This window comes from Felis catus, chromosome C1 (assembly GCF_018350175.1).
Source record: "Felis catus isolate Fca126 chromosome C1, F.catus_Fca126_mat1.0, whole genome shotgun sequence".
Classification (NCBI taxonomy): domain Eukaryota; kingdom Metazoa; phylum Chordata; class Mammalia; order Carnivora; family Felidae; genus Felis; species Felis catus.
The window spans coordinates 214426578-214453439 of NC_058375.1; the positions used below are offsets into that span (position 1 = coordinate 214426578).

At 41.1% G+C, this 26862-nt stretch overlaps 1 protein-coding gene across 9 annotated transcripts in view; it reads left to right on the forward strand.

Annotated features, from left to right (window-relative positions):
* The window catches only part of GIGYF2 (GRB10 interacting GYF protein 2), a 158535-nt gene that overhangs the window by 119570 nt on the left and 12103 nt on the right, over positions 1-26862 (forward strand). For all 9 annotated transcript variants that reach the window (XM_045034629.1, XM_003991263.6, XM_006935693.5 and 6 more), the window contains 10 exons: positions 1045-1136; positions 2467-2574; positions 3628-3728; positions 6562-6662; positions 9534-9695; positions 10977-11135; positions 14474-14710; positions 22623-22745; positions 25787-25993; positions 26123-26328. In XM_045034629.1, coding sequence (XP_044890564.1) covers positions 1045-1136; positions 2467-2574; positions 3628-3728; positions 6562-6662; positions 9534-9695; positions 10977-11135; positions 14474-14710; positions 22623-22745; positions 25787-25993; positions 26123-26328 — 1496 coding nt within the window. The remainder of the gene's footprint in view (positions 1-1044; positions 1137-2466; positions 2575-3627; positions 3729-6561; positions 6663-9533; positions 9696-10976; positions 11136-14473; positions 14711-22622; positions 22746-25786; positions 25994-26122; positions 26329-26862) is intronic.

Here is a 26862-nt window from a genome sequence, read left to right on the forward strand (position 1 = left end):
CACCCAGTGTGGGGCTTGAACTCTTGACCCCAAGATCAAGAGTTAATATGCTGTACTGACTGAGCCAGCCAGGTGCCCCCTTATGTAGAAATTTGACATTAACCTAGTGTAGCTTCCAATCTTCAGTGTATAGTGGAAAATAAAAATGTCCCTGAATTTCAGATGATCTCTACCCCCAAGAAACTGCGTATCAAATGTTTCATTCCAAACCATGATCTGTGCACAATAAAGATGTAAACTGTTCACTAATGATTTACCATAGTCTGTGTTACCTTTATGCTTTTATTATTTTTTATTTTACATAACATTTTACATAACATTTTATTTTTCCAAGTTTTAACTTTGCAAAATTTAAATTCCAGCCATGTTATTTGAAATATAAACTAAACAACAGCTTATTTTTTCTAACTCATGATGTATTAATAGCAATAGAAACACCTAATTTTGGGGTGGAGAATTAGTTTTCAAAGATTTTTCGTATTTTGTTTAAATTAAAAATTTCTCCGCGTCTTTAAGAAGACCTACTTCTATATTGCTTTTTCTGTTCATTATGAGCCATTATAAAATTCTACTGTAACCTTTCCTTTTAACTTTTTTTTCCCTTTTAGCTTTAGATAATTTTACTCCTTTCTGTTTTGTTCCATTTCTCTAATTTCTACAGGATTCCCAAATTTAAGAATCACTTTTAACATTGGGAAATTATACATTTTTTAGTTACAGTAGTGACTGTGGGGTACGTACAGTACAACATTTAGGTTCAAAAGTAGGAGGGGAGGACAGCTTCTGACGTAAGGACCCTTTCCTTACGGGAAATTCCTTACAGGGAATCTCTTAAAATGCAGAGACCACCTTCTTCTGCTAGGTGGCACTGTTCAGCTTTTAAAGACGCTGAGTTTTTGCAATAGTTAAGCGTTTTGGGCAGAAAGGTGGAGTGTAATGTGAAGATCTCAGATTCAGTTTGCTCTCAGATATATGTAGTAAATGGCTTTTAGACTCTTTGCAATTTATTCAGTGGTATTTCTTCTCCCACCCCTTTGCTCCCAGGGAGAGTTGGACCAGGAACGACTGACCAGGCAGCAGGAGCTCACGGCCTTGTACCAGATGCAGCACCTTCAGTACCAGCAGTTCTTGATACAGTAAGAGCAGTAATGCTGTAGGTGGCAGTGCAGAATTCAGAGTGCCTTTAGGTAGAACTTCCTAAGTTTCACCTTCTACAGCAGAGAACCAAGAGTTGATAGGATACTTCAGTTACCCATCTAGTGACATGTTACCACTATGTGTTTGGAGTTTGGTCTTATCTTCTTATTACCTACCATAAATTTGCAGAAAATGACATATAACTATAATCTTGCAAGCTCTTTGCCTTCTAAAGCAAGAAACAACAAGCATTTTAAGACTCAAACGCCTCCTAAATGGCTGGCTCAACTGTGAATGTCACAGAGAAAAAACATAGATGAGAGGGCAGGAAGAAGTAAAGATTTCTACTGTTAGTAGTGGTGTGGAATGAAAGCAGAATCACTTAGATTGTGTGTCCCTTTGGTAGAGGAAGTAAGATTTGCTGTCATCTAGTGCAAAGATTGGCAAACCAGCTTGGTACCTGTTTTTATGAGCAGAGTTTTAATGGAACATAGCCACACCCATTTGTATATTGTCTGTGGCTGCTTTTGCACTACAGCAGAAGAGTTGAGTAGTTGCATATGGCCTACAAACTTAAAATATTTACCGTCTGGCTCTTTACAGGTAAAAATTGTCTACCTCTGATCTAGTGGGGGGGGGGAAATCCAGATTTTCCAAGCTGAAACATAAATTTTGAGAATTTTTATACAAGTGATTTTAGTTTTGGAAAGGGTGCTTCATTTGGAAATAGCTATTAGTTTGACTCTATTTTATTAAAAAAGTTTTTTTTAACGTTTAATCAGTTTTGAGAGAATGAGAGACCGAGCATGAGCTGGGGAGGGGCAGAGAGAGAGAGAGGCACAGAATCCAAAGCAGGCTCCAGGCCTTGAGCTGTCAGCACAGAGCCCAACATGGGGCTCAAACCCACAAACCACAAGATTATGACCTGAGCTGAAGTCAGACGCTTAACCAACTAAGCCACCCGGTTTCCCTGAATCTGTTTATTTTTCACTTGGTTTCTGATGAAAGGCTATTATTTTCAGAGAGTTTGCCAGTTTTTGACATTTTGTGATTGTTTTTTTTTTTTCTATCCTCTTATAGACGACATCCTGAGGATATATATGTTGTCTATAAGTTCAGTTCTTTCTAGGATGAAGTAGACAATTTTCTGTGTAACTGTCGTTACCGTGAAGCGTTGTTAAAATATACTTGATAGCTCTTTCTCATGGTATTTTTTGGGGGGGGGTGGACTGGCCTTTTAGTGTCTTTAGTGTCTTTTAGTCTTTTAGTGTCTCAGTAAAGTGCACTAAATGTGGATAGACAGGTTATGCTTTATTTTACTTTTTGAAGACAACAATATGCGCAGGTTTTGGCTCAACAACAGAAAGCAGCCCTGTCTTCGCAGCAGCAGCAACAGTTGGCACTTCTTCTCCAACAGTTCCAGGCTCTGAAGATGAGGTTGGTGGTCACCCCATGATGGGTCACGTACGTGTGTGTGTGTGTGTGTGTGTGTGTGTGTGTGTGTGTGTTAAAGAGAAGAAAGGAAATTTTGGTATCGTGTGAACTCTGATATCAAAATACCCACACACAACACATTTTTGTGTATTGTGTATAAAAACAGGATATAGTTTTTAAAAATAATAATCTGTCAATGAAGCATTTTTAGTCTCTTTACTCATAGAGGATAAATTTGGAATAGTAATCAAGGAATAAAGAAAACATTTGAGAAGTAGTGTATTCTTATAGAACCAGCAATAAAAAAATTATAGTCTAGAAGTTTAATCTCATTTCACCCATGGTATGTCGAAAGAGATACGAACATTGCCACACAATTAAAATTTTCCAGAACCCAAAAGCCTCTAAGATAAGTCTGAGGAAAAGGAAATTATGCTTGAAGCCTTAAATTTCTATTATAGATTTCAGATTATCATTCAGTGTAGTACTTGCATTTCCTTCAAGTGTATCGCTGACTGTCCTAAAAACCTTACTGTCCAATTTAACCAAAACCTTTCACATTTCTCTTTTGAGTCATAACCCATCTTGTGGGGAAAGCAGATTAGGTAGGTGGTAAGGTACCAGTTTAGACCCTGGGAGGCTGAAGGACTTGGTTGACATAATACACAGAAAACTTCAGAGATAGAAAAAAATGAAGCCTTTTGACTTAAGGTCTGTGGGTTTTTCATTATAACATGCTGTCTCTATGACTTCTACTGGCTTTTTATTCTGGGGTGTTTTTTTGTTTTTGTTTTTTTTTCAAGACAGTTGGTATATTCATTATTTAGAAATCAACATTTGTTAACACCTTGACTCCAGAAGTGGGATGAATGTGCCTCTATCTTTGTTCCTCTCCTAAATGCTTTTTTGGTAGTGTTGTATTTTAGTTAAAACAGTGAAGGAGTTTTCTGGCCATATTGCCTGGAAAACCTACAAATCATGTAGAAATTTCTCTTTATTTATTTTTTTTTTTGCAAATGACAAGAACACGTGAATTTTTTTATTTCCTTTTTGCAGAATATCTGATCAGAACATCATTCCTTCAGTAACTAGGTCTGTGTCAGTGCCAGATACTGGTTCTATCTGGGAGCTTCAGCCAACAACCTCACAGCCTACAGGTAAAAATTTAGATTTGCCTTTAGTATAGCTCCAAGGATTTAGACTCTTACTTTGTAATTCAATTTTTATTTTATTTTTAAAAAAAATTTTTTTTTTTAACGTTTATTTATTTTTGAGACCGAGAGAGACAGAGCATGAATGGGGGAGGGTCAGAGAGAGAAGGAGACACAGAATCTGAAACAGGCTCCAGGCTCTGAGCTGTCAGCACAGAGCCCGACGCGGGGCTCGACCTCACGGACCGCACGGACCGCGAGATCATGACCTGAGCCGAAGTCGGACACTTAACCGACTGAGCCACCCAGGCGCCCCTGTAATTCAATTTTTTAAAAAATGTGTCCATTTTTGAACCATTTTATTTATTTTTGAACCATTTTATATTGAATATTAACAAAGAGTCTCATTAGACCCCAGAAAAGGACTGAAAATACTGTTGAAACTATACTGTTAAAGATTTGCTAAAAGTCTTTAGTAGATAAATTTCATGAATTTGAGCTAGCCTCTCTTTTTTGTGTTGCTCTAATTGGTGTGGGAAAGTGTTTTAAATTTTGATTGATTTATTCTGCCAGAGTGAAAAAAAAAAAAGCTTTAGTAAAAACGTCTCTTCTTTTGAGTGAAGGGTTTAATACATAGCTTAACACTCCAGGTACCCAGAAGTTTTGGGATGAGAAAAGCCTGCTTTATTTTATTGAAAAAATTTTTGATGTTTGTTTAATTTTGAGAGAGAGAGAGTGCGCGCGCATGCAGGGGAGGGACAGAGAGAGGGAGACACAATATGAAGCAGGCTTCAGACTCTGAGCTGTTAGCACAGAGCCCAATGCAGGGCTCAAAATCACCAACCATTAGATCATGATCTGAGCCTAAGTCGGATGCTTAACCGACTAAGCCACCCAGGCACCCCGAGGAAAGCTTGCTTTAAAGTGAACACCCTATTTCATTCTCTGATCTTTTTACATCAAATTAGGAAATTTGGGGCTGAGGTTTTTTTTTGTTGTTGTTTAAAGCCTTGATATTGCTGGAACACTTTTGGTTTTTAATGTCTGATACCTGCAGAAGTAGGTAGTTTGAGTGAACCGTAGACAAATCCTTACAAGAGGTTATAGTTATAGTTAATGTTGACAATTCTCAGGAACCATGGGCATTGGTAGATTTTTCTTTTCTTTCTTTCTTTTTTTAATGTTTATTTTTTAGAGAAAGAGGGCACAAGTGGGGAAGGGCAGAGAGAGACACACACACATATAGAATCTGAAGCAGGCTCTAGGCTCTGAGCTGTCAGCACAGAGCCTGATGCAGGGCTCAAACTCACAAGATTGGCGGATTTTTCTTAGAGCCATTGAGCTATTCAGGCTATAGTTCTTTTACTAACATTGATCTTGGGGATTATAGCAGGAGAAGGACTGATTATCATCAACTTTTCCTGCTCTGTGTACTTGATTTTTTTTGGTAGTCATTTATAGTTGTGATGTTAAAATATTCTCCAATGTTGGGAGAAGTATTTTTAAGTACCTTATTGAACAGTTTCTTTTTGGGTATGATACAGTCAAGGCCCTTTAAAATTGTCCATTGGTTTTATACAAACAATAATTTATAGTATAGAAATAGGAGTGTAGGGAATAGAGAATGCTGAAAAGTGGTGTCCGTGGACCTTTTGCTGGCAGTAGGAAAGCAGACTCAGAAGACTTTATTTGTTTACTTCTGCATTTGACCCTGTGCTGCGTTTCAGGTCAGCAGGACCCATTGTGATTTGTGAGACTTGCCCAGCTTTTCCAGAGGCCTCCCTTCCTCCAGCTATACCTCTTTCTCTTTGGCATGAAATTCATATAACATAAAATTAACGATTTAAGAAAATTAAAAATTTTTTTTGATGTTTATTTATTTTTGAGAGAGACAGACAGACAGACAGATAGGCAGACAGCATGAGCTGGGGAGGGGCAGAGAGAGAGGGGGAGACACAGAATCCGAAGCAGGCTCCAGGCTCTAAGCTGTCAGTACAGAGCACGACATGGCTTGAAGCCACAAACTGAGTGATCATGACCTGAGCCAAAGTCGGATGCTCAACTGACTGAGCCACCTTGGTGCCCCAAGAAAAATTTTTTAATGCTTATTTATTTTTGAAAGACAGAGAGAGAGAACGAGCAGGAGAGGGGCAGAGAGAAAGGGAGACACAGAATTTGAAGCAGGTTCCAGGCTTTGAGCTATCAGACAGAGCCTGATGTGGGGCTCAAACTCATGAGCCGCGAGATCATGACCTGAGCCCACATTGGACGCCTAACAGACTGAGCCACCCAGGCGCCCCCAAATTAATCATTTTTAGATGAACAATTCAGTGGCATAGAACACATTCACAGTATCATGCAACTATTCAGTTCTCTCCAGTTTCACAGTTACATACCTCTCTTGACCCCACTCCTCTTGGTTTGCGATAAGAGGTTGTATGACTACTGGAAATACTGTGGGCTTTAGGGTCTAATGCACTGGGATTTAAGTCCTGGCATGGCCATGTGCATGGTATGTGTCCTTGGGAATGTTACAGAACTACCCCCAGCCCTTAGCATGTTCATCAGTAAAAATGGGGTGTGTGAACAGAAGTAGGGTTTTTGAGGATGAAATTAGTTTCCCAGTACATGCCTGGTAATTTCTTTTCTTCCAGATGTGTTGAAGGATACTGATTTAAACCAGAGCCCATATGCAGTTCAGTCTACCTAAAAGCAGCCCAGATTTGTATGATGGAGCTTATTCAGGGACAGGGAAATAGCTTTTTTCATTATGCTTGTGGAGATGTGACCATGTACATAAGCTCTGATATTCCTCATTTTAATCCTTGTTGTCTTACAGTTTGGGAAGGTGGTAGTGTATGGGATCTTCCCCTTGACACCACGACTCCAGGACCTGCCCTTGAACAGCTTCAGCAGATGGAGAAGGCCAAAGCTGCAAAGGTCTGAACCTCATTCTTCTGTAATAAAGCATGCTTTCCAGCTGTCAGACACAGGGATTTGTTTACTGACATCTCTGTCTCTCTGGCCACTTAGACTTTGCCCTGTTAGTTTACTGTACTTACCTGTTATAAGCACGTTCGTATTCTAACCTTATTATTCCCTTTTCTCCCAGAAAAGACCTCAAACAATTAAAATTAGCAAGTTCAAATTAAATCAATTAAAATTGGTTGGTTAACACATTTATGATTATGATTATATGGATGTTTTAATTACATTATTCATGGTGTAAACACCTGTTACAAATACTAAAACCTAAGAACATATACACTGCATTCTTATTAGACCCTTGATTTATGGCTTGAATTCCCACACCGAATCTTTATAGTGATGTTAGTTTATATTTCTTTTTAAAAAATTTTTTTTTTCAATGTTTATTTATTTTTTTGGGGACAGAGAGAGACAGAGCATGAACGGGGGAGGGGCAGAGAGAGAGAGGGAGACACAGAATCGAAAACAGGCTCCAGGCTCTGAGCCATCAGCCCAGAGCCTGACGCGGGGCTCGAACTCACAGACCGCGAGATCGTGGACCTGGCTGAAGTCGGATGCTTAACCGACTGCGCCACCCAGGCGCCCCTAGTTTATATTTCTTAGTGTCTCCAGACATGTGGCTGAAAAGTTCCAACATTAACATTAGATTCTATGTTCCATTCACATTTTCTGGAGGAGCAAGGAATCTTGCCAGCTGAGGATATCTTATCAACACTTATGTCATTGTAATGACTTTTGGGTTCTCATTCCTCAGGGAAAATCTCGTTCCTATTTTATACTTAATGTGTTCTTATCCTCTGCCGTAGTGACAGTCTCCTTAGAGTGCCCAGAATGTAGAAAGGGTTCATGGTCACAGTCTGTCTCCATAAACAAGTGAGAGACCATAATTCAAATAATTCTTGAGAGTTTTCTAGTACTGTAGTGCTTTGTGGTGGGAACACATGGGATAAAGGATAGGAATTTGCAGTCTTTTGTGTCTGGGGTATATGTGTTGAAGGAGCGAGGGCAATGACAATCAGGCAAGTAACACAGTTACAAAATACTACCTACTCTCACCCACTTAGGTGGGCATCATGAATTGGGTGACACTGCTGATGGACAGAAATACATACACTAATTTTCAGTTGAAGAATAGTAGAATTTAACCCACTTGAAAGAAATAATTCCTGTAATGGCTCAGAAATGCCTGAGAACATACTGGTTCAGGAAGCAGCTAAATAATTTGGTCTGGCTTGGAGCCATGGTGTGTCTGAGGGATACATGATGAGAAGGCTAAGATGAGGCAGGCCAGTCACGAGCGCCCTTACACATGTCATGTTAGAGAGTAAGGATTTATTTTCAGGGTGAAGGATGATGTTAAATGTAAGCCCGGGAGTGATTTTTTTTTTTTTTTTTTTGGTGGAGCTTAAGATGTTGTGCTGGGGAATGTGGGCAAAACTGTATGCTGGGAAGACAAGTAAGGGACTCTTAGAAATGTGGTTGAGAGAGTGAAGGCTCAGGGGCGCCTGAGTGGCTCAGTCACTTGAGCATCTGACTCTTGGTTTTGGCTCAGGTCATGAGATCAAGCCCTGCATTGGGCTGTGTGCTGACAGTGAGGATCCTGCTTGAAATAGATTCATTCATTCATTCATTCATTCATTCATTCATTCATTCTCTCTTTCCCTCCCTTCCTCCCTCTGTCCCTGTCCCCTGCTCATGCATGTGCTTGCCTGCTGCCTCTTAAAAAAAAAAAAAAAAGGAAGTGAAGGCCTGAAATGTACGTGTGGCCGTGGGCTGGGCTTGGAGAGTAGGGCCTGGGTTGAGCTGGTATCTCAGAACCGTAAATGATAGAATTTGTTAAGTGGTAGTTCTTCAAATTTTAAAGAACTCTATGATTCATGCTACCAGCTTTATAACATTGCTGTTGAAGCCTAACAGTGTAGACACTTCAGTCAGAAAATCTTCAGTAGATGTGAAGAAAATCAGTAGATCTTCAGTCAGAAAATCCTTTGTGAGAGATAAGCAAAGAGGTGCTGCCCCAAAAGAATTCTGACGTGACTCTTGTATTGGCCACTTTCACCCATCCCTAGAAGATCAGGTATGGTAGTGTGGAGCGAGGAGGCAGGTAAATGTCAGGGAGAGTGCATTCAATTTAGAAGAGCAGAACAGTGTTCTGCTTATTGGGACATATCAGAGCTTAGTTCTCGTTTTTCTTTTTTGAAGTTTATTTTTTCATAGAGAGAGAGAGAGCACGAGTGGGAGAGGGGGAGGAGAGAGAGAGAGAATATGAGAATGAGAATATCCTTTTTTTTTTTTTAATTTTTTTTTTCAACGTTTATTTATTTTTGGGACAGAGAGAGACAGAGCATGAACGGGGGAGGGGCAGAGAGAGAGGGAGACACAGAATCGGAAACAGGCTCCAGGCTCTGAGCCATCAGCCCAGAGCCCGACGCGGGGCTCGAACTCACGGACCGCGAGATCGTGACCTGGCTGAAGTCGGACGCTTAACCGACTGCGCCACCCAGGCGCCCCGAGAATGAGAATATCCTAAGCAGGCTCTGTGCTGTCAGCACAGAGCTCGCTGTGGGGCTCAAACTCATGAAGCCATGAGATCATGACCTTAGCCAAGATCAAGAGTCAGACGCTTAATCAACTGGGCCACCCAGGTGCCCCCAGAGCTTAGTTCTTACAGAGCTGGTTTCATCACTCAGCTGCAGTACAGGCACCTGTGAGTGGTGTAGTGTCTGCACCTTCCAGTTTCTCTCTTAATGGCAGTGGTCAGTCATGTTGGAGTGTTTCTGTACTTGGCTTTAAGTTTCTAAGAGTATTTTCATGTCATCACAGCTAGAACAGGAGAGAAGAGAGGCAGAAATGAGGGCAAAACGGGAAGAGGAGGAGCGAAAGAGGCAAGAAGAACTCCGGAGACAACAGGAGGAAATCCTTCGGAGGCAGCAGGAGGAAGAAAGGAAGAGGCGGGAAGAGGAAGAGCTCGCCCGAAGGAAACAGGTATACCTTGGAGAGCGCTGACCCCAGCATTAGCCCGAAACCAGATTCATGGTTCTCGGAGACGGTCTCTTGAAGTTGGGAAGGAGTTAACAGCAGGATCGAGATTAGAAATTTAGGAGAGTCACTTCCTTTAGAATAAATGTCTGTTACCCACTAGCAGCCCCTGCTGCTAGTTTCAGTCCGGGTAGATCTGGAGTTGCTTTTTTTTTTTTTTTTTTTTAATATTTTCAGTTAGATTTCAGAAGTAACTAAGTCTTTGCTTATTTATTTATTTGTTTCTTTTTGTTTACTTATTAGAGAGCAGGGGAGAGGGGCAGAGAGAGGGAGAGAGAGAAAATCTTAAGCAGGCTCCACACTCAATGGGAAGCTTGACTTAAGTATTTATGACCAGTGTCGAATGGGTTTCATGTATTTTAACCACTTATGTATCTTTTTTTGTGAATTCTCTTTTCATTTGCTTGACCTGTTTCTCTGTTGGGATTTTTTACTTATCCCAGTTGAAAGAATCCACTCTGAAATAGCTCCTAAGTGCAGTGTTATCTCACATTTCATCCCATTGTTGGCCCCAAGAAGTACTCTGTGAAAAACAAAAAGGTCCATGCTGAAATTAGATTTGAACTACTAATACTTCTTAGAGTTACATTCTACACTAGCTTATAAGGGCTCTAAGAAGTATTGCAGTAAAGAAATCAGTTGAATCCTGTGTTGCTCACTATTTCCTAAATTATTTTGACGAGGAGACCCTTTTCTGTGTACTTGCGACTTTGTTCTTCAGAATACGTTCTAGAATACATGGCTTTACTCAGTACTTCTGACTAGAGAGCTTATTCCTACGACACCAGGCATTTTGGATTGCTATGGTGATTTGATCTGTGTTCTAGGTTCCCGGTTGATTGATTGATTGATAGATAAAGGAGGACTAATGGTACCAGCAGGGAAACCAAAGTGTGAGGCCTCATGTGGCCCTTTCTGGGGTTAATCAGTAAATGATGTAGCTAATGTAGAATCCAGGGTAGACTCTCATTATAGTGCTGTGTGACTACTAATACTTAAAATACAAATTATTTTAATGGTTGATATGTCTGTCTCCTAACTCACATACTTACTTTTTACTCTAGATCCTGATTATATCCTTTTTATATTTACTGTTAAAGAACCTTAGCACATAGTCTATTTCTTTTCAAATTATAATGGGATATATTGAGATCCAGAGTTTTTCTCTCTCTTTCTCTCTCTCCCTCCCTCCCCCCCCCTCACTTTTTTTTTTTTTTTTAAATTTAGGAAGAAGCTCTGCGACGTCAAAGGGAGCAAGAAATTGCATTAAGGCGACAGCGAGAAGAGGAAGAAAGACAACAGCAAGAAGAAGCTCTTAGGAGACTGGAAGAGAGAAGGAGAGAAGAGGAGGAAAGGCGGAAGCAGGAGGAGTTGTTACGCAAGCAGGTGACACCTGGCTTGCTCTTCTCATTGCTTCTTTGAAGCTAGGGGTTTGTGATTAGAAAGTGTTTGGATGTGAGGATGGCCTGTTGACTTAAAATTACCATGAGACCTAACTCTTACTACTTTTATAATGACTGTTCCACGTGTAATTATAAAAGCTGAATGAAGTATCAAAGAACCAAGAAACCCTCAGAATACTGGACAGAAATCTAAAGGCCTTTAAAATACCAGCTGTGAGTTCTGCAAGTTCACTGCTTCTGCTTGAGGGTGCTCTGCAGTTTTTTAAAGTGCACTGTTCAGTGCTGCGTGGTATTTTCACAGGCTATGAGCAGTCACCACTATCCAGTCCCAGGCCAGCCAGGCCATTCTGCCTCTGCAGCCAGCCAGAACCCCTAAAGCATTTCCTTTTAATGTTTAAGAACTTTGTTTTGTTTTGTTTTGTTTTTAATTTAGGAGACTTTATTTTTAGAACAGTATTAATTAGATTTTCAAAAACATTTGGTTGATAATATGGTTTCTTCTAGTATTATGTTATGTTAGTACAGTACATTTGTCAACAGTAAACCAACGTTGATCCATTATTTTAAACCAAAGTCTATGGTTTTTTCACATTTCCTCAGTTTCCCCCCAATGTTCTTTTTGTGTTCCCAGATCCCAAATCCAAAATAGTACATTTAGTTGTCTCCTTAGCTGCTTCTTCACTGTGACAGTTTTTCAGGCTTTCCTTGTTTTTGATGACTTTGACAGTTTTAAGGAATAATTAATGGTCAGTATTAGGTTAACCCTCTATTGGAATTTATCTGACGTTTTTCTCACAATTAAACTGAGGTTATGGGTATTCGTAAAGTAGATCACACAAAGGCAAAGTGCCATTTTCATCATCCTCTATCAAGGGTGCATATTATCAACATGACTAATGACCACTGGTGTAGACCTTGGTCACCTGGCTGCGGCCATGCTTGTTTGTTTTCTCCGCTGTAAAGTTACTCTTGTCCCCACGTACTGTACTCTCTGGAAGGAAATTACTATGGGCAATCCACACTTCTAGGTGTAGACTGACGCAAGCTGGAGATAACCTGCTTTTGGCTAAATTCTGGATTGAAACTCTTTGAACAACCTAAATACGATAAGAGGTAGAGAGCCTCAAGGGTAGATTGTGTATTGATTTGTCATTTGGTTTATTCATTTAACAGTTAACATGTTTGGTTGAGGTACTATATGCCGCTTACTGGGCATGTTTCTCTGGTAGAATGTGAAACTTTTAAAGAAATTGTTTCTGTCCTCAGAAGTTCACAGGCTATGTTGGTGATGATCGTACAAGAAATAAATGCCACAGTTAGGATACATCAGCTGCAACACCAAAGTACTCACCTAAAAATAGTTGTTTTTTTTTATTATTAAATATAATTTGTTGTCAAATTGGTTTCCATACAACACCCAGTGCTCATCCCAACAGGTGCCCTCCTCAATGCCCATCACCCATTAAAATAGTTTAAACAACAGATCACATGTCAAGTAAGGCAGTTACGACTTGAGTAACTCAGAGGTGTCATTAAGGATCTCCGTCCTTTGCAGACTTCTGCTCTGTTTTTTAGGTGGGTTGACTTTTAACTTTAGATTTTTCATGTCCTGATTAGGCGTTTTGTATACCATATCCTTGGAAAGCCTGTAAGGGAATGGCCCTTCTCTTGTGCTTCTCTTGTTTCAGAAGAATATCTTCTCTAGAAGCCTTCCAGCAGGCATCCCTTTGGCCTAAATCATATCACATGATTCTAGTTACATTGGAAGCAAAATCTGGCATTTTGGACCTCTGAGGTGACATAGAGGCTCTGTCTATAAGGAAGACGCCTAAAAGGAATGGTTGTTGGATAGGTAGAAATAATTGTTGACACAGGTGGTATAGGAGCAAACAGGAGGACAGGGTATAATTGGAGATCATGAAAAGGTGGGGGAGCAGGGAGGTGTCTGGGTGGTTCAGTTGGTTAAGTGTCTAAGTCTTGATCTCAGCTCAGGTCTTGATCTCAGAGTCGTGAGTTCAAGTCTTGCCTTGGGCTCCACGCTGGATGTGAAGGCTATTTAAAAAAAAAAAAAAAGGAAAGAAAAAAGGCAGAGGGGAAGTCTGCCTCCTAAAGACTAGGGAAGTCATTCATAGAGTAGTTGACATCTGCCTTCAGTTTTGGAAAATGAAGGGGAATGTGCTATCAGGAAAAACACAGCATTGTAGGCACAGTAAGCAGACTCTGTGGAGGAAGGTGAGGAGCGTTCCAGAGGGCATAGTGGAATGGCTTTGAAGAAGGGAAGCAGAAGGAAAATGAGCCAAGGTACAGGACAGAGTAGTAGAGGGAGGGACAATAGGTCAAGGAGAGATGTTCCAAAGGACCTGTGGGACCTCCAGAGGTGTGAATCAGGGATGGAATTTAAATGATCTTGTAAGGTTGCTCTGGTTCCACAACTGGGTGAGGCTTACCTGGTAATTTGTCCTTGCGAGGTCCTGGTAGGTTTTCAAACTCGGCATCCTGAAAAGCTAACTCTGCCTTAACGGAGGAACAGTTGCCAGAAGCTTTGCTACAGTTGGCGGGTGACCTCTTAGATCAGTACTTACTACAAGTGGTCAAAGTGACATTTCTTTTATGACGAAATTAGCAAATTTATAATTTTTTTAAAATTTTTTTTAATGTTTATTTATTTTTGAGACAGAGAGAGACAGAGCATGAACAGGGGAGGGGCAGAGAGAGAGGGAGACACAGAATCTGAAATGGGCTCCAGGCTCTGAGCTGTCAGCACAGAGCCTGACGCGGGGCTTGAACTCATAGACCGTGAGATCATGACCTGAGCTGAAGTCGGATGCTTAACTGACTGAGCCACCCAGGCGCCCCAAATAAATTATAATTTTATCCTGTGAGCATTCTAGGCTTTTGTGGCTATTGTAAATAGATTTTAAAAGAAATCTTCTGTCTTACATCATCATAAACAAAGTTCCTGATTTTTCTGGTGTATCTATAGCTTTTTTTTTTTTTTAATTTTTTTTTTTTTCAACGTTTTTTATTTATTTTTGGGACAGAGAGAGACAGAGCATGAACAGGGGAGGGGCAGAGAGAGAGGGAGACACAGAATCAGAAACAGGCTCCAGGCTCTGAGCCATCAGCCCAGAGCCTGACGCGGGGCTCGAACTCAATGGACCGCGAGATCGTGACCTGGCTGAAGTCGGACGCTTAACCGACTGCGCCACCCAGGCGCCCCAATAGCTTTTTGACAAAAGCCTTCAAAAGTGATTCAGACTTTTTTTTTTTTTTTTTTTTTTTTAACAAATTTTATTCTCTTTTATTTTTCTTTCTGGGAAGGAGGAGGAGGCTGCAAAATGGGCCCGGGAAGAAGAAGAAGCCCAGCGTCGATTAGAGGAGAACCGGCTGAGAATGGAAGAGGAGGCGGCCCGACTCCGGCATGAAGAGGAGGAGCGGAAGAGGAAGGAGCTGGAGCTGCAGCGGCAGAAGGAGTTAATGCGCCAGAGGCAGCAGCAGCAAGAGGCCCTCCGGAGGCTGCAGCAGCAGCAGCAGCAGCAGCAGCTAGCGCAAATGAAGGTGAAGCCCAGACGCCCACCACACGCACTGCTCGCCGGTGTTCGGAGGTGGATGCCAGCGGCGGCAGGAGCAGTGGCGCAGTGTGCTTTCTTTACTCTGAATATTACCGCTGTGGCTTCCTTTGTTTTTCCCCTAAGTAAGCTTCATGCCCAGTGTGGGGCCTGAACTTGCCACCCCAAGATCAAAAGTCACATGCTCTAGGGGCGCCTCGGTGGCTCAGTTGGTTGAGCGTCTAACTCTTGATTTCGGCTCAGGTCGTGATTTCAGGGTCGTAGGATCAAGCCCTATGTCAGGCTCTGTGCTGAGCATGGATACTGCTTAGGATTCTCTTCCCATCTTCCCCCCCCCCCCCCCCCCCCCCCTTAATAGCAGCCAGCAAGACTTGGTGACCTTCTGGAAATGAGGCACAAAGGGAGATCTGGGGAGGCTCCTAGAGAGGAAGCCTTTGGTGACCATAAAGTTGTGGCACGAGTGATGGAGTGAGAGTAATTGGGAGAGAGGGACAGCTTTGTGGCAGGGCCCACATAACTTTACATGGGGTCTGTGGTTAGCAGTGTGGTTTACTGTGTCCTGTCTTCAGGGGTTCACAGGAGAAAGACATAGGAATGGGACACTCGAATACAGAGTGGTGAGTGTAATAAGAGAGATGGCATCAGGCTGCGGTTCTCAGAGTATGAGCCCCTGGGAATTTGTTAGGAATGCAGATATTCAGGAGACCCACTCCAGAACCTCTTGGGGTGGGATGCAGCAATCTATGTTCAAACAAAGCCTCCAGGAGTTCTGATGCTTACTAAAATGTGAGAGCCCCTGTCCACGTGGGAAGTTGGGAAAGACTTGCTAGAAAATAATAACTTTTAAACTGAGGTATTAGTGAGGGAAAATTAAAAAAAAAAAAAAAAAAGAAAAAGAAAAAGCCCAACAGGCAGTTTGGAGAATGGAGGGGGTTTTTGAGAGAGAAGACCTGGGGTGAGCAGAGGAATGAAGTTCAGAAACACTGTGGTACTTCGGGGGGAATTTAGAAAGTGGTTACTGTTGTTGGAGAGTGAGGTATGAGAGAAGCATGGGCAGGGTCCGGGTCACCGTGGCTTGTATATACTCTATTAGAGAACCAGGACTTAAAGGTGTGTAAAACAGAGTGGGCCACTCGAGTGTTTTCAGCTAGGAAATAGCACTGTCAGATGTGCAGGAACAAATCTAAATGGAAGATGAATTTGGAAGGAGCAAAACAAGGTCAGCAGAGTGATTGCAAGGGGCTGATGGAGCAGTCCAGAAGGAGAAGGCGGCGATAATGGGATTGGAAAGGAGGAATTGAAGATAGCACTGATTATTGAGTGCTTGCTTTGTGTCAAGCACTGGACGATAGCTCTCCATATGTTACATCATTTCATCTTTACAGCCACACTTAAAAGCTTAGGTGTGGATACCTGTGTTTTACCAAAGAGTAAAAATGTTCAGGAGCGAGAGCAGAGCCTTGTATTAGAACCCATATGTCTGTGTCTTCAGGGCTGGAGGCCACATCATAGAATATGGTGACTCATAAGAAGGTGGGGCTGAGGGGGAAGAAAAGTCATGGGTAACCTCCAGATCTCTAACTTCTCTGACTGTATCTGTTGTGTGTCTGGCTTTGGCTTGTTATCTTCCAATATTTTATAGATCAACATTCTGCACGAAGATAAAGAATTTGAGATTCAGTTATGAGGAATGGCTAAAGGCTCTCCTGAAAAAGGTTTTTTAAAGATGGTTTTATTGAGATACAGCTCACATACCATATAATTAAACCAAAGTGTACAATTCAGTAGTTTTAGTATATTCACAGATAAGTGCAGCCATTACCACAGTGGACTTTAACATTTTCAATACCATCCTAGGCCCCTCCTCCAAAAATCCTTTGGCGGTCACACCCTACTCCCTATTCTCCCAGCCCAAAGTTACCCCTAACTTACTTTCTCTCTTTATAGGTTTGCCTGTTCTAGACATTTGAAATGAATCATATAATCTACGTTCTTTTGTGACTGACTTCATTCAATTAGCGTAATGGTTTCAAGGTTCACTTACACTGTAGTACGGCTCAGTACTTCATTCCTTTTTATGGTTGAATAATATTCCATGGTATGGACATCCTACATTTGTATTCGTCAGTTGATGGACATTTGAGAGGTTTCTATCTTTTGGCTGTTGTGAGTATTGCTGCTATAAATCAATATTCACGGACGAGCTTTTATGTAGTTGTGTATACCTAGGAGTGGAATTGCTGGGTCATAAGAGAACTAAATTTGATGGTTTGTGGAACTACCAGACTATTTTCCAAAGTGGCTGCACCATTTTCCATTACCACCAGCAGTATATGGGGATTCACATATCTCCACATCCTCATTAATCCTTATTATCTGACTTTTTGATTATAGCCATTCTTGTAGGTGTGACATGATATCTCATTGTGGTTTTGGTTTGCATTTCTCTGATGACTAATGTCGAGCAATACTGGCCCTGAAAAATGAGTTGAGAAATGTTTCCTCTTCTGTACTGTGGGAGAGTTTGTGAAGAAGTGGTATTACTTCTTTAAATGTTCTGTAGAATTCGGCAGTTAAACCATTTGGCCTAGGGTTTTTTTTTTGTGGATAGTTGTTTGATTACTAATTCTATATATTCGCTTCTTAACAGGTCTATTTAGCTTGTCTGTTTCTTCTTGAGTAAGTTTTTGGTAGTTTGCATCTTTACAATCTTTTTATTTAAGTTTATTCTGAGAAAGAGAAAAAGACAGTGCAAGTGGGGTGGGGGGTAGGGGTGGGCAGAGAGAGAGGGAAAGAGAGAGAATCCCCAGCAGGCTCTGTGCTGTCAGTGCAGAGCTGGACGTGGGGCTTGAACTCACAAACTGTAAGATCACAACCTGAGCCGAAATCGAGTTGACACTTAATTGACTGAGCCACCTGGGCAGCCCCATAGTTTATAGTTTTCTAGGAATCTGTCATCGTCATCTGGGTTATCTGAGTGGTAGACAGCTGGTGTTGGTATTCCTTTATATCCCTTTTTGTTTCTTTAAGATCAGCAGTGAGGTCCTTCTTTCTTTCCTGATTGTAATAATTTGAGTCTTCTCTCTTTTCTTGGACAGTCGAGCTAAGTTAATTTTGTTGATCTTTTTAAAGAACCAGCCTTTGAGTCTACTGACCTGTTCCTATTATATCTGTTTAACTTCTCTGATTTTATTATTTTTTTCTGCTTGCTTTAAGTTTAATTTCCTCTCTTTTTCTAGTATTTTAAGGTGTAGCAGGTTAGTTTATTGATTTGACATCTTCTTGTTCGGATGGTCATTTGCAGTTAGAAATTTCCCTCTAAGTATGGGTTAGGTGCTACCCATAAGTTTTGATTTGTTCTGGGACTCATTGGTTATATAGAAGTGTTTTGTTTAATTTCTACTGATTTGTGAGTTTCCAGAATTTCTTTTTTGTTACTTATTTCTCATTCATTGTGATCAGAGAACATACTTTATATTATTTTTATTTTTATTTTATTTTACTTTATGTTTGTATTTTAAGTAGGCTCCATACCCAATGTGGGGCTTGAACTCATGACCCTGAGATCAAGAGTCACTCTACTGACTGAGCCAGCCAGGCACTGCTGTTTTTCCCTTTAAATGAATTATTGAAGTTGATATTATGTCTTAGGTTTTACCTTCATTAGATGTATCCTGGAGATCTTTCTTTGAGAAGAATGTATATTCTACTGTTGCTGGCTCGGGTGTTATATATAGATGTCTTTCAGGTCCAATTGGTTATTATAGTGTCACCTAGTTGCTTGTTGATCTCCACCTAATTGGTCTGTTTTTGAAAGTGGAATATTGAAGTAATGATGTCTTTATTTTTTAAAGGCAGAGGCATCCCTATTCTATTCTATTCTATTCTATTCTATTCTATTCTATTCTATTCTATTCTATTCTATTCTATGTTTTTAAATAACTCACATGTGCGAGTGAGCAGGGGAGGGCCAGACAGAGAGAGGGAGAGAGAGAATTCCAAGCAAGCTCCACACACAGCTTGGGGGCGGGGTGGGTGGGGGGGGAGCAGTGCAAGGCTCGATCCCACGACTGAACTGAAATCTAGAGTCGATGCTCAATTGACTGAGCCACCCAGACCCCCTAAGATTTTCTCCTTTTTGGCTTTCAGCATTTTTACCATAGTAATGTCTAATTATGGATCTCTGTGTTTATCTTGTTATAGTTAAGCTTCCTGGATGTATAAATTAATGTTTTTAAATAAATTTCAGCCATGGTTTCTTCAGATATTTTTTCTGCTCCTTTCTCTCCTCTCCTGCTACTTGTATTGTGCACATGTTGGTGTGCTCAGTGATAGTTCCCATTTCTCTAAGGCTGTCTTCGTTTCTCTCCATTCTTTCTTTCAGTCGGTTTTTTGGATTGTGTAATCTCTGTTGATCTGCAAGTTTCATTAATTTCTTTGACCAGTTCAGATATACTTTTAGTTCCTCTAGTGATTTCTCATTTTAGTTACCCGGCTTTCAAACTCCAGCATTTCCTTCTGGTCTAGAAATAATCTTTATCACTTTATTGATATTCTTTGTTTTGACATTGTCATCATGCCTTCCTTTACCACTTCAATCAAGGTTTTATTTAGTTCTCTGAACGTATTTATAAAACTTGGATGTTTTTGTTAAATCTGACATCTGGTCACTTGTGTAGGTGGTTGCCAGCTTCTTTCCTGGCGTATAGGCCATTCTTTCTTGTCGCTTTACAGTTCTCATATTATTTTGTTGGAAACTGGACTTGTTTTTGATAATATGTTGTAGGAACTCTGGTTACTGGTCCTGCAAGCCCCAACATTGTTTTGTGCCTGACTGAATTAATTTAGTGACCTCCCAGTCTCTCACTGCCTCCCCAACAGGGTGGATGGAAATCTGCTCCTGCTCCTCAGGCATGCCCACGGTCACTCTGGGATCCCTGGTTTTGGCAGGACTCTTTGATTATCTTTTTCTAGCTTTGTCTATAACTTTGTCTGACTGTTAACCTCCACTGATTGCTACCTGCATTGCTTTCCTGTTCTCAGAAGTGCCCTGGGGCGTAGATTGCTTCACCAACTGATCCAGTGAAATTCAGGCTTCTTTGAAGAGACACTTCCTGAGGTCTATTTTTGAGATTGTTTCTGACCCCAGGAGAACCTCTTTCAGCAATTTCCTTGGTTCTCTGAGACAGAGTAGGGGCCCGCAGTTTAACCTGTGTATCTCCAGTAAATCTACTGATCTCCTCCTGGTTGCCTTTCACCTAGCCTCCACTGTTTTTAAAAGCGCCCTTTGGCTTGGACTTCTCATTCTCCGCAGTCTGTTACAGATAAAGTCAGTTCCTTTAGGAAGAGGTCCGGAACTCTGCATATTCCCATCTGTTCCTCTCACCTCCACTCCAAGGCAAAAGTATGAGTCACAGCTCTGGCGCTGGTGACAGTGGTGTGCTTTTCTAAGTGGTACTCTGCTTAGGAATTGAGCCCTTGGGGGAGGGACAGCGGCCTCGATTTTTCTTGGCTTGGCTCTGCCGGTGGCATGGTAGCCTTTTGAGTCAGGGCAGTGGCATTCAGGACCCTAGTAGCCCTGGTGGCACTGTACTCAAGGGAGTTTCCATTCCACAAGTTGGGGGCTGGGCATAAAAAGCCTCCCCCCCCCCAGCTGTCCTTGCCGGTGCCTTCACCTTTGCAGCAGGTAGCTGTAGCCAGGAGGGGACATGCTGGTGTTGTGCTCTTTGTAAGAAGCTAGCCCACTGACTGGCAGTTGACAGGGACAGGGGGCCTGTGTTCTGAGCTGTGCTCATCTGGAGTGGCGCTTCTGTCTGGCTGAGCTGGGAGTCAGGAGAGAGTGGATGGATCTTGGTGCAAGTACCGCAGACTCTCAGTTCTTACCGAGTTTTACCAGGTTTTCTTGAAGACCTGTTCCTTCATATTCCTGTATGTTCACTTCCAGAGGCTTTAAGTAATTTTTAGAAAAGCAATTTTCACCCATTTTGCTGGGGAGAAGGTCTACAGAGCACTTTGTACTACCCTAGCAGAGGTGTAATGGTTATTTTTCAAAATAAAGTACAGTGCTGGAAAGTAAGGTGGCAATATCGTGGCAGAAAAAAATAGTAAATTTTCTTACCTCAGTGAAAGATACGAGGCATTCAGGTGATAAAGAATGTGCTGAACTCCCTATTAGTTTCTGATTTGGGAGTGAGTTGTTCTGAAAAGTATGATTGATAAACTGTAGTTCTCTGAGTGGGCAGTACAGGACATTGGTTAAATTGGAAAATGTCCTGAGGCAGTGTTGATGGAGCGATGGGATATCATTTTCTATGCGCAAATAAGACTTAAAGAAAATGATAGGTATCTGCAGACATTTGTCTGTCATGTGAACAAGACGGCTTTGTTCTCCGTTAGTCCACAGAGCAGACCTGTGATGAGTCAGGAGCATGGAGTACAGTGAAGCGTATTTTGGCACAGCGGTGGGAAGGAACTCAGAGGTGCCGGAAGGGGGAACGGGCCATCTTGTGGAGGGAGAGTGCATCTCTTCCTGTGCTGACTGAGGCTCTGAAGAGGGCTGGGGATGGGTTCCTAGGGTACGCTGGGGTGACACATCTGGGATTTGAGATAGCTTTGGGGGTTACTGGCTGAATGCATCAGAATTAAAAACATATAAATTCTCTGGCCTCACCTTTGGATCTTCTGACTCATCGAATATGGGGCCAGGGCATCTGCATTTTTACAGGCCTTCCCAAATGCTGCTGTTGTGTTTGAGATCTCCTGCCTTATTTGATCTTGATAGTGCCTTCCAATATGTCATTTCCTGTGGATAATACGAGTTCGTTTGTGCTTAATGTTGCCCACCTAGTCCCCAGTCTTTCTCTCTTAGCTTCCCTCCTCACTTCTCCCCCATTACAGCAGGGGTGTATTTTGAGAGAAATGCCCCTGCTACCTCCTCTATCAGCCCCAGACGTAAACGTTCAGGACTGATGGTATTCTGTAGTGCTGAAGGTACTCCTTCCGAGAGCTGTTTGGTAATATCAGTGACAGCTTAAACTGTGTCCTTATTCCACCAGCTCCAGGTTACAGAGATTTCTGCTATAGAGCCATTCTTCTTTGGGCTTTTTGGGCATTTTGTTTGTATGATTTTTATTAAACATATTTCAAGTCTAGTTAGATTTGGTTTTTGTTATTTTTGTTTGTTTGTTAAGAGCCACAAGATGTCTCAAAATTAAAGTGTGTGTTTTTTTGGCCCAGACAACCAAGAGATTCCCTTAAAATAATCAAGCATTTGAGAACATTAAAGTCTTCTGGACCCAAAAAATATTTACACTCTATTTTAGTCAGTGATTTTAAAGGATAGGAAAAATAGAATTATTTATTAAAAACAGCCTAGTGCTCATGACTAGAAGCTACAGCCTGGTTAACAGTGATTCACTTTTATAAAATACTGATTAAGAACTATGCCTGGCATCTTCTGTGAGCTCCCCACCTCAGCCTGCTCTTCAGAAATCTTGTCTTTCAGCTTTTCACTAAAAGTAGCATATCATGTCCTTCATTGCCCCCTTGGATTAAAAATGTAGTGATTGTTTTGTTTTACTCCTTACTCGTTGTATCTGTATATTGTTGTATATATATATCAGTGCCAGGTGTAACAAATTTGCAGTCCGAAATGGTAGATAAAAGTGTACCATGTGTATTTTAAGTTCTAAAATAATCTGAGGTTTAGAGTAGTGACAAAAGTTTCAAAAGCAAACTGGGAGAATTCTAATATGCACAAGGATTGCAGGATGGAATCTTGAGTTAAATGTTTAAGTGGAGTTGAAGGAAACATGAATTCCCTGCCTATATATAATGTAGTATTGCCTCTTTGTTTCCTGTCCACATTTCCTCATGAACTCTTCTGCCTTCCTTTTTGTTAGCTTCCCTCTTCTTCCACGTGGGGCCAGCAGTCCAATACAACAGCATGTCAGTCCCAGGCAACGCTGTCATTGGCTGAAATCCAAAAACTAGAAGAGGAACGAGAACGGCAGCTTCGAGAAGAGGTACGTTTTAAAAGTAAAAGTGCTCTAGTCAGTGTTCCAGAATAGCTGGGGTGCATTATGGGTGGGTGGTTAGTAAAGATCATGATTATTGTCATAGTTGCTGTGTGTCTGAATTGGATGTTCATCATTAAGCTCTTTAGTCTAGAATTTGGTGACTCCAGCAACTGTGAAGTTGCTGATAGGAATAACATTAAGATTAGGTAACATGAGGGGCACCTGGGTGGCTCAGTTGGTTAAGCGTCCAACTCTTGATTTTGGCTCAGATCGTGATCTCACAGTTCATGGGATCGAGCTCTGCGTCAGGCTCTGCTCTGACAGTGCGGAGCCTGCTTGGGATTCTCTCTCTACATCCCTCCCCTGCTCATGCTCACTTGCTCTCTTAAAATAAATAAGCATTTAAAAAAGATTAGGTAATGTGAATGTTCTTGAGGAAGTAGCTCATAAATAAAAGTACATGGAGTTTTCATAATTATGGGTGAGTTTTATATAGATATGTTTCTTACAAATTAGATTTTTAGAATGCAGAATACATCTCTTTAAGGATACTGGGTTTTCTGACTAGCCTAGAAAAATTTAAATATGACAGAAATAAAGTCTCTCTACTTGTGAGTCTATATCCTATAGTTCATCATTAGGATAAGACAGATACAAAAGAGTGAAGTAAAGGGAGGAAAGGGAAGAATACAGTTCTTGACAGAAGAGAAAATGAATAAGAAAATGGTTTGGTTCAGCATGCTATTAGGTACCGTATTAATTCATCCGTTCACCCATCCATTCGTCCGTTTATCCATCACATATTTGCGGACACCTACTCAGTTGTAGGTGAGTTTAGCTGATTCTAAAACAGACAAAATTCTCTGCTTTTATAAAGCTTGCCTTCGGGTTGAAGGGAGATGGAGAAAAATTGGTGGTGGTAGCAATTGAGTGCCTCGTTTTAGGTCATGTGATCTAGGGAGGCCTCTGAAAAGATGGCAGGAGTAGCAGAGTCTTGAAGAAAGTGCTTTTCGTGGATATGACTTGAGGCAGAGCAGTCGTCATTTTTGGATCTGGGGGGTGTGGTTCACTGAAGGCCGTGGGTACACAGAGAAGGGGGAGTTGTCTATACATACTCACCATGTAGAGTGCTTGACCTTATCCAGTAGGTGAAACTTTCTTCATCTTAAAAATTACCTTCTTTCCCACCCTCTAAAAAAAGAAGGACCACTTCCTGTAAAATAATTTATTTTCTAAAAAGTTACCAACAAGTAGATGCAGAGCAGAATATATCTACTCTCTTTAAGACTAGGAACTGTTCCAGTATCTTTGGTCTCTGCTGAATGAAAAAATAATAGTGGTCATCAGAGTTGGAATCCTGGGACTTGTTCATCATTCAGTCAGTCAGAAGTTAAAGGTTGCCTTATTTGTGTTTTCATTTGATTAATTCTCTTTGAACTGTTACTTTTTCACACTCTTCAAGAGGTATAAAATGCTACTCAGTAGATATTTCTCATGTAGGTAAACCTAGGATAATTGTATTTCATTCTTTCCTGGAGGTACCCTTTGCATGCCCCCCCCCCCCAATCCTGTTCAAATCTGGGTGCTCTTGGTTTGCTGCACAGCTTGTTCTATTTTCTTTCTCAAATTCTTACCATTTGTATGTTGCCCTCCTGGACTGTTTTTTTTTCTCATAATTTCTCTCTTATTTTTAACCTGTCTTTTTATCTTTTTTGATGGGAGTATTTCCTTTATTCCATTTCAGTCCTTCTGTTGAGCTGTAATGTATGTGATCTTATTTCAAATTTCCCTGAGTATTTTGTTCTCTAAGTGTTTCTTTTTATAGCCTCTTGTTTTTTCATTGAATTCACTTCTTACCTTTCTAAAATTACTGATACCTTTTAAAAAAGCTAGCTTGTTCCCATTTTCCCTTGTTTGTGTTTCCACTGAATTTCTTTTTTTTTTTTCTTTTCTTTTCTTTTTTTTTAATTTGATCTTTGGCTTTCATTTTAGAAGCTTATGTCAAATCGGTCCTGAGCTGTTTATTTATATTTAGGATTAGAGATTCTGGCATACACAAGACTTTGGTGGGCTTTGCCGCAGTGATCTCTCGCAGGGCTATTCTGTTGGGGGAGTCCTCCCATCTATTTGTATTTTATAGGTGTATCCTTTTGTGCTAGGTCAGCTTCCCCACAGAATAACCTACCAATCTGGCTCAGCCTCTCTAAAGAGGAACTTTTCCGTTTTCTGAGAGCTGCCCACTTACGTCGCATTGCAGAGGCAGCTGGGATCTTGGGCAGCTGGGATCTTAACTGCTACTTTTTACAGATTTTCAGGCAGGTTTTCCTCTGTTACCCACACTTTTAATTCCTGAGCTTTCTAGATGAATTAGCCTGCTTCTGAGCTTCATTTACTTAGGTTTCAGTTTACTGGGTCTGTTACATTGGGTGTCATTATTTGCTTTCCTTTTTTCTTTCTTTCTTTTTTTAAAGACCTGCGAGTTTTTTTCTTTCCTTTTTTTCTTTTTTTTTTTTAAAGTTTATTTATTTATTTTGAGAGAGAGAGTGCATGCGCTCTCATGTCGGGGGGTGGGGAGCAGAGAGAGGGACAGGCACCCCTGCTTTTCAGCTTGTAAAATCTGTTTTGTTGTTTTTGTCCTTGTGGGTTTATGCTTTTTAAAAGCATATGTATACATATATGTATATGTGCATACATACATACATATATATACACACACATATACGTATGTATGTGTATGTATCTGTGTATTTTATTATTTTTTTCCTGTCATTTTGGTAGGGCTTTAGGAAGTTCATATGATTTTCATTTCTATACTTAACCAAAAGTCCTACTTAATTTTTAAGAAGGAATTCTGCATTTGATCTTTTTATTCTCCTTTCAGTATCTCTGGTAGTTTACATCTTTATTTGAAGCAAAGTAGTTAACCCTGTCAGGCGCTTAATTTTGTACAGCTATTATGTATTTGCATTCCATTTACCACACTGGATATTTGTAACCAGTATTTTAAAATCCAGAATCTTAAGCTAGCTCCTATTTTTGTGCAACAGCAAAGGCGGCAGCAGAGGGAATTGATGAAAGCTCTCCAGCAGCAGCAGCAGCAGCAGCAGCAAAAACTCTCAGGTTGGGGGAATGTCAGCAAACCTGCAGGTACTGCGAAGTCTCTTCTAGAGATACAGCAGGAAGAAGCCAGGCAGATGCAGAAGCAACAGCAGCAGCAGCAGCACCAGCAACCAAACAGAGCCCGGAACAATACGGTGGGTTCGGCTTCCTAAGCACGCATGGTGTGGATTGGTGTTAGAAGTGACCTTTTCGAACTTTTGTGGACTCTCTTTTTATATTTTTGGTATTGTTAACCACATCATTTGTCTCTTCTTCCTTAACAGCATTCCAACTTGCACACCAGCATTGGGAATTCTGTTTGGGGCTCTATAAATACTGGTCCCCCTAATCAGTGGGCGTCTGACCTAGTCAGTAGTATCTGGAGTAATGCAGACACTAAAAACTCCAACATGGGATTCTGGGATGATGCAGTGAAAGAGGTGGGACCTAGGAATTCTACAAATAAAAATAAAAACAACGCCAGTCTCAGGTAGGGCTCAAAATGATCACACCTATGCTCCTCGGAGGGTTGGGGGATGGGGAGGGGCGTGTGTGGAGTGGGGATATTGGGTGGGCGTGAAAAGGTAGCTCTTCAGTTTTTGCTGGTTTTCATCCATGTCCAAGCATGGAAGGCTGTAGTTTGGTGACTGCTTTCTTCCCCATGGAAACATATCTGTATTATGTCTAGGGGCTCTTTGTATTGCTGGGCACTTAGTCCATTGCCTGTCACTTGGTAACCACTTAATAAATATTAGGAGTAGTATATATATATATAAAGTTTATTTGTTTTGAGAGAGAGAGAAAGTATTAGTCAGTGAGGGGCAAAGAGAGAGAGAAAGAATCCCAAGCAGGCTCCACACTGTCAGTGAAGAGCCCGATATGTGACTTGATCTCACAAACCGTGAGATCATGAGCTGAGCCAAAGTCAGACACTCAACTGACTGAGCCACCCAGACATCCCGAGGAATAGAGTATTTTTTGTTGTCGTTGAACATTTCTCCAAGATATTCTCTAGATCTTAGCG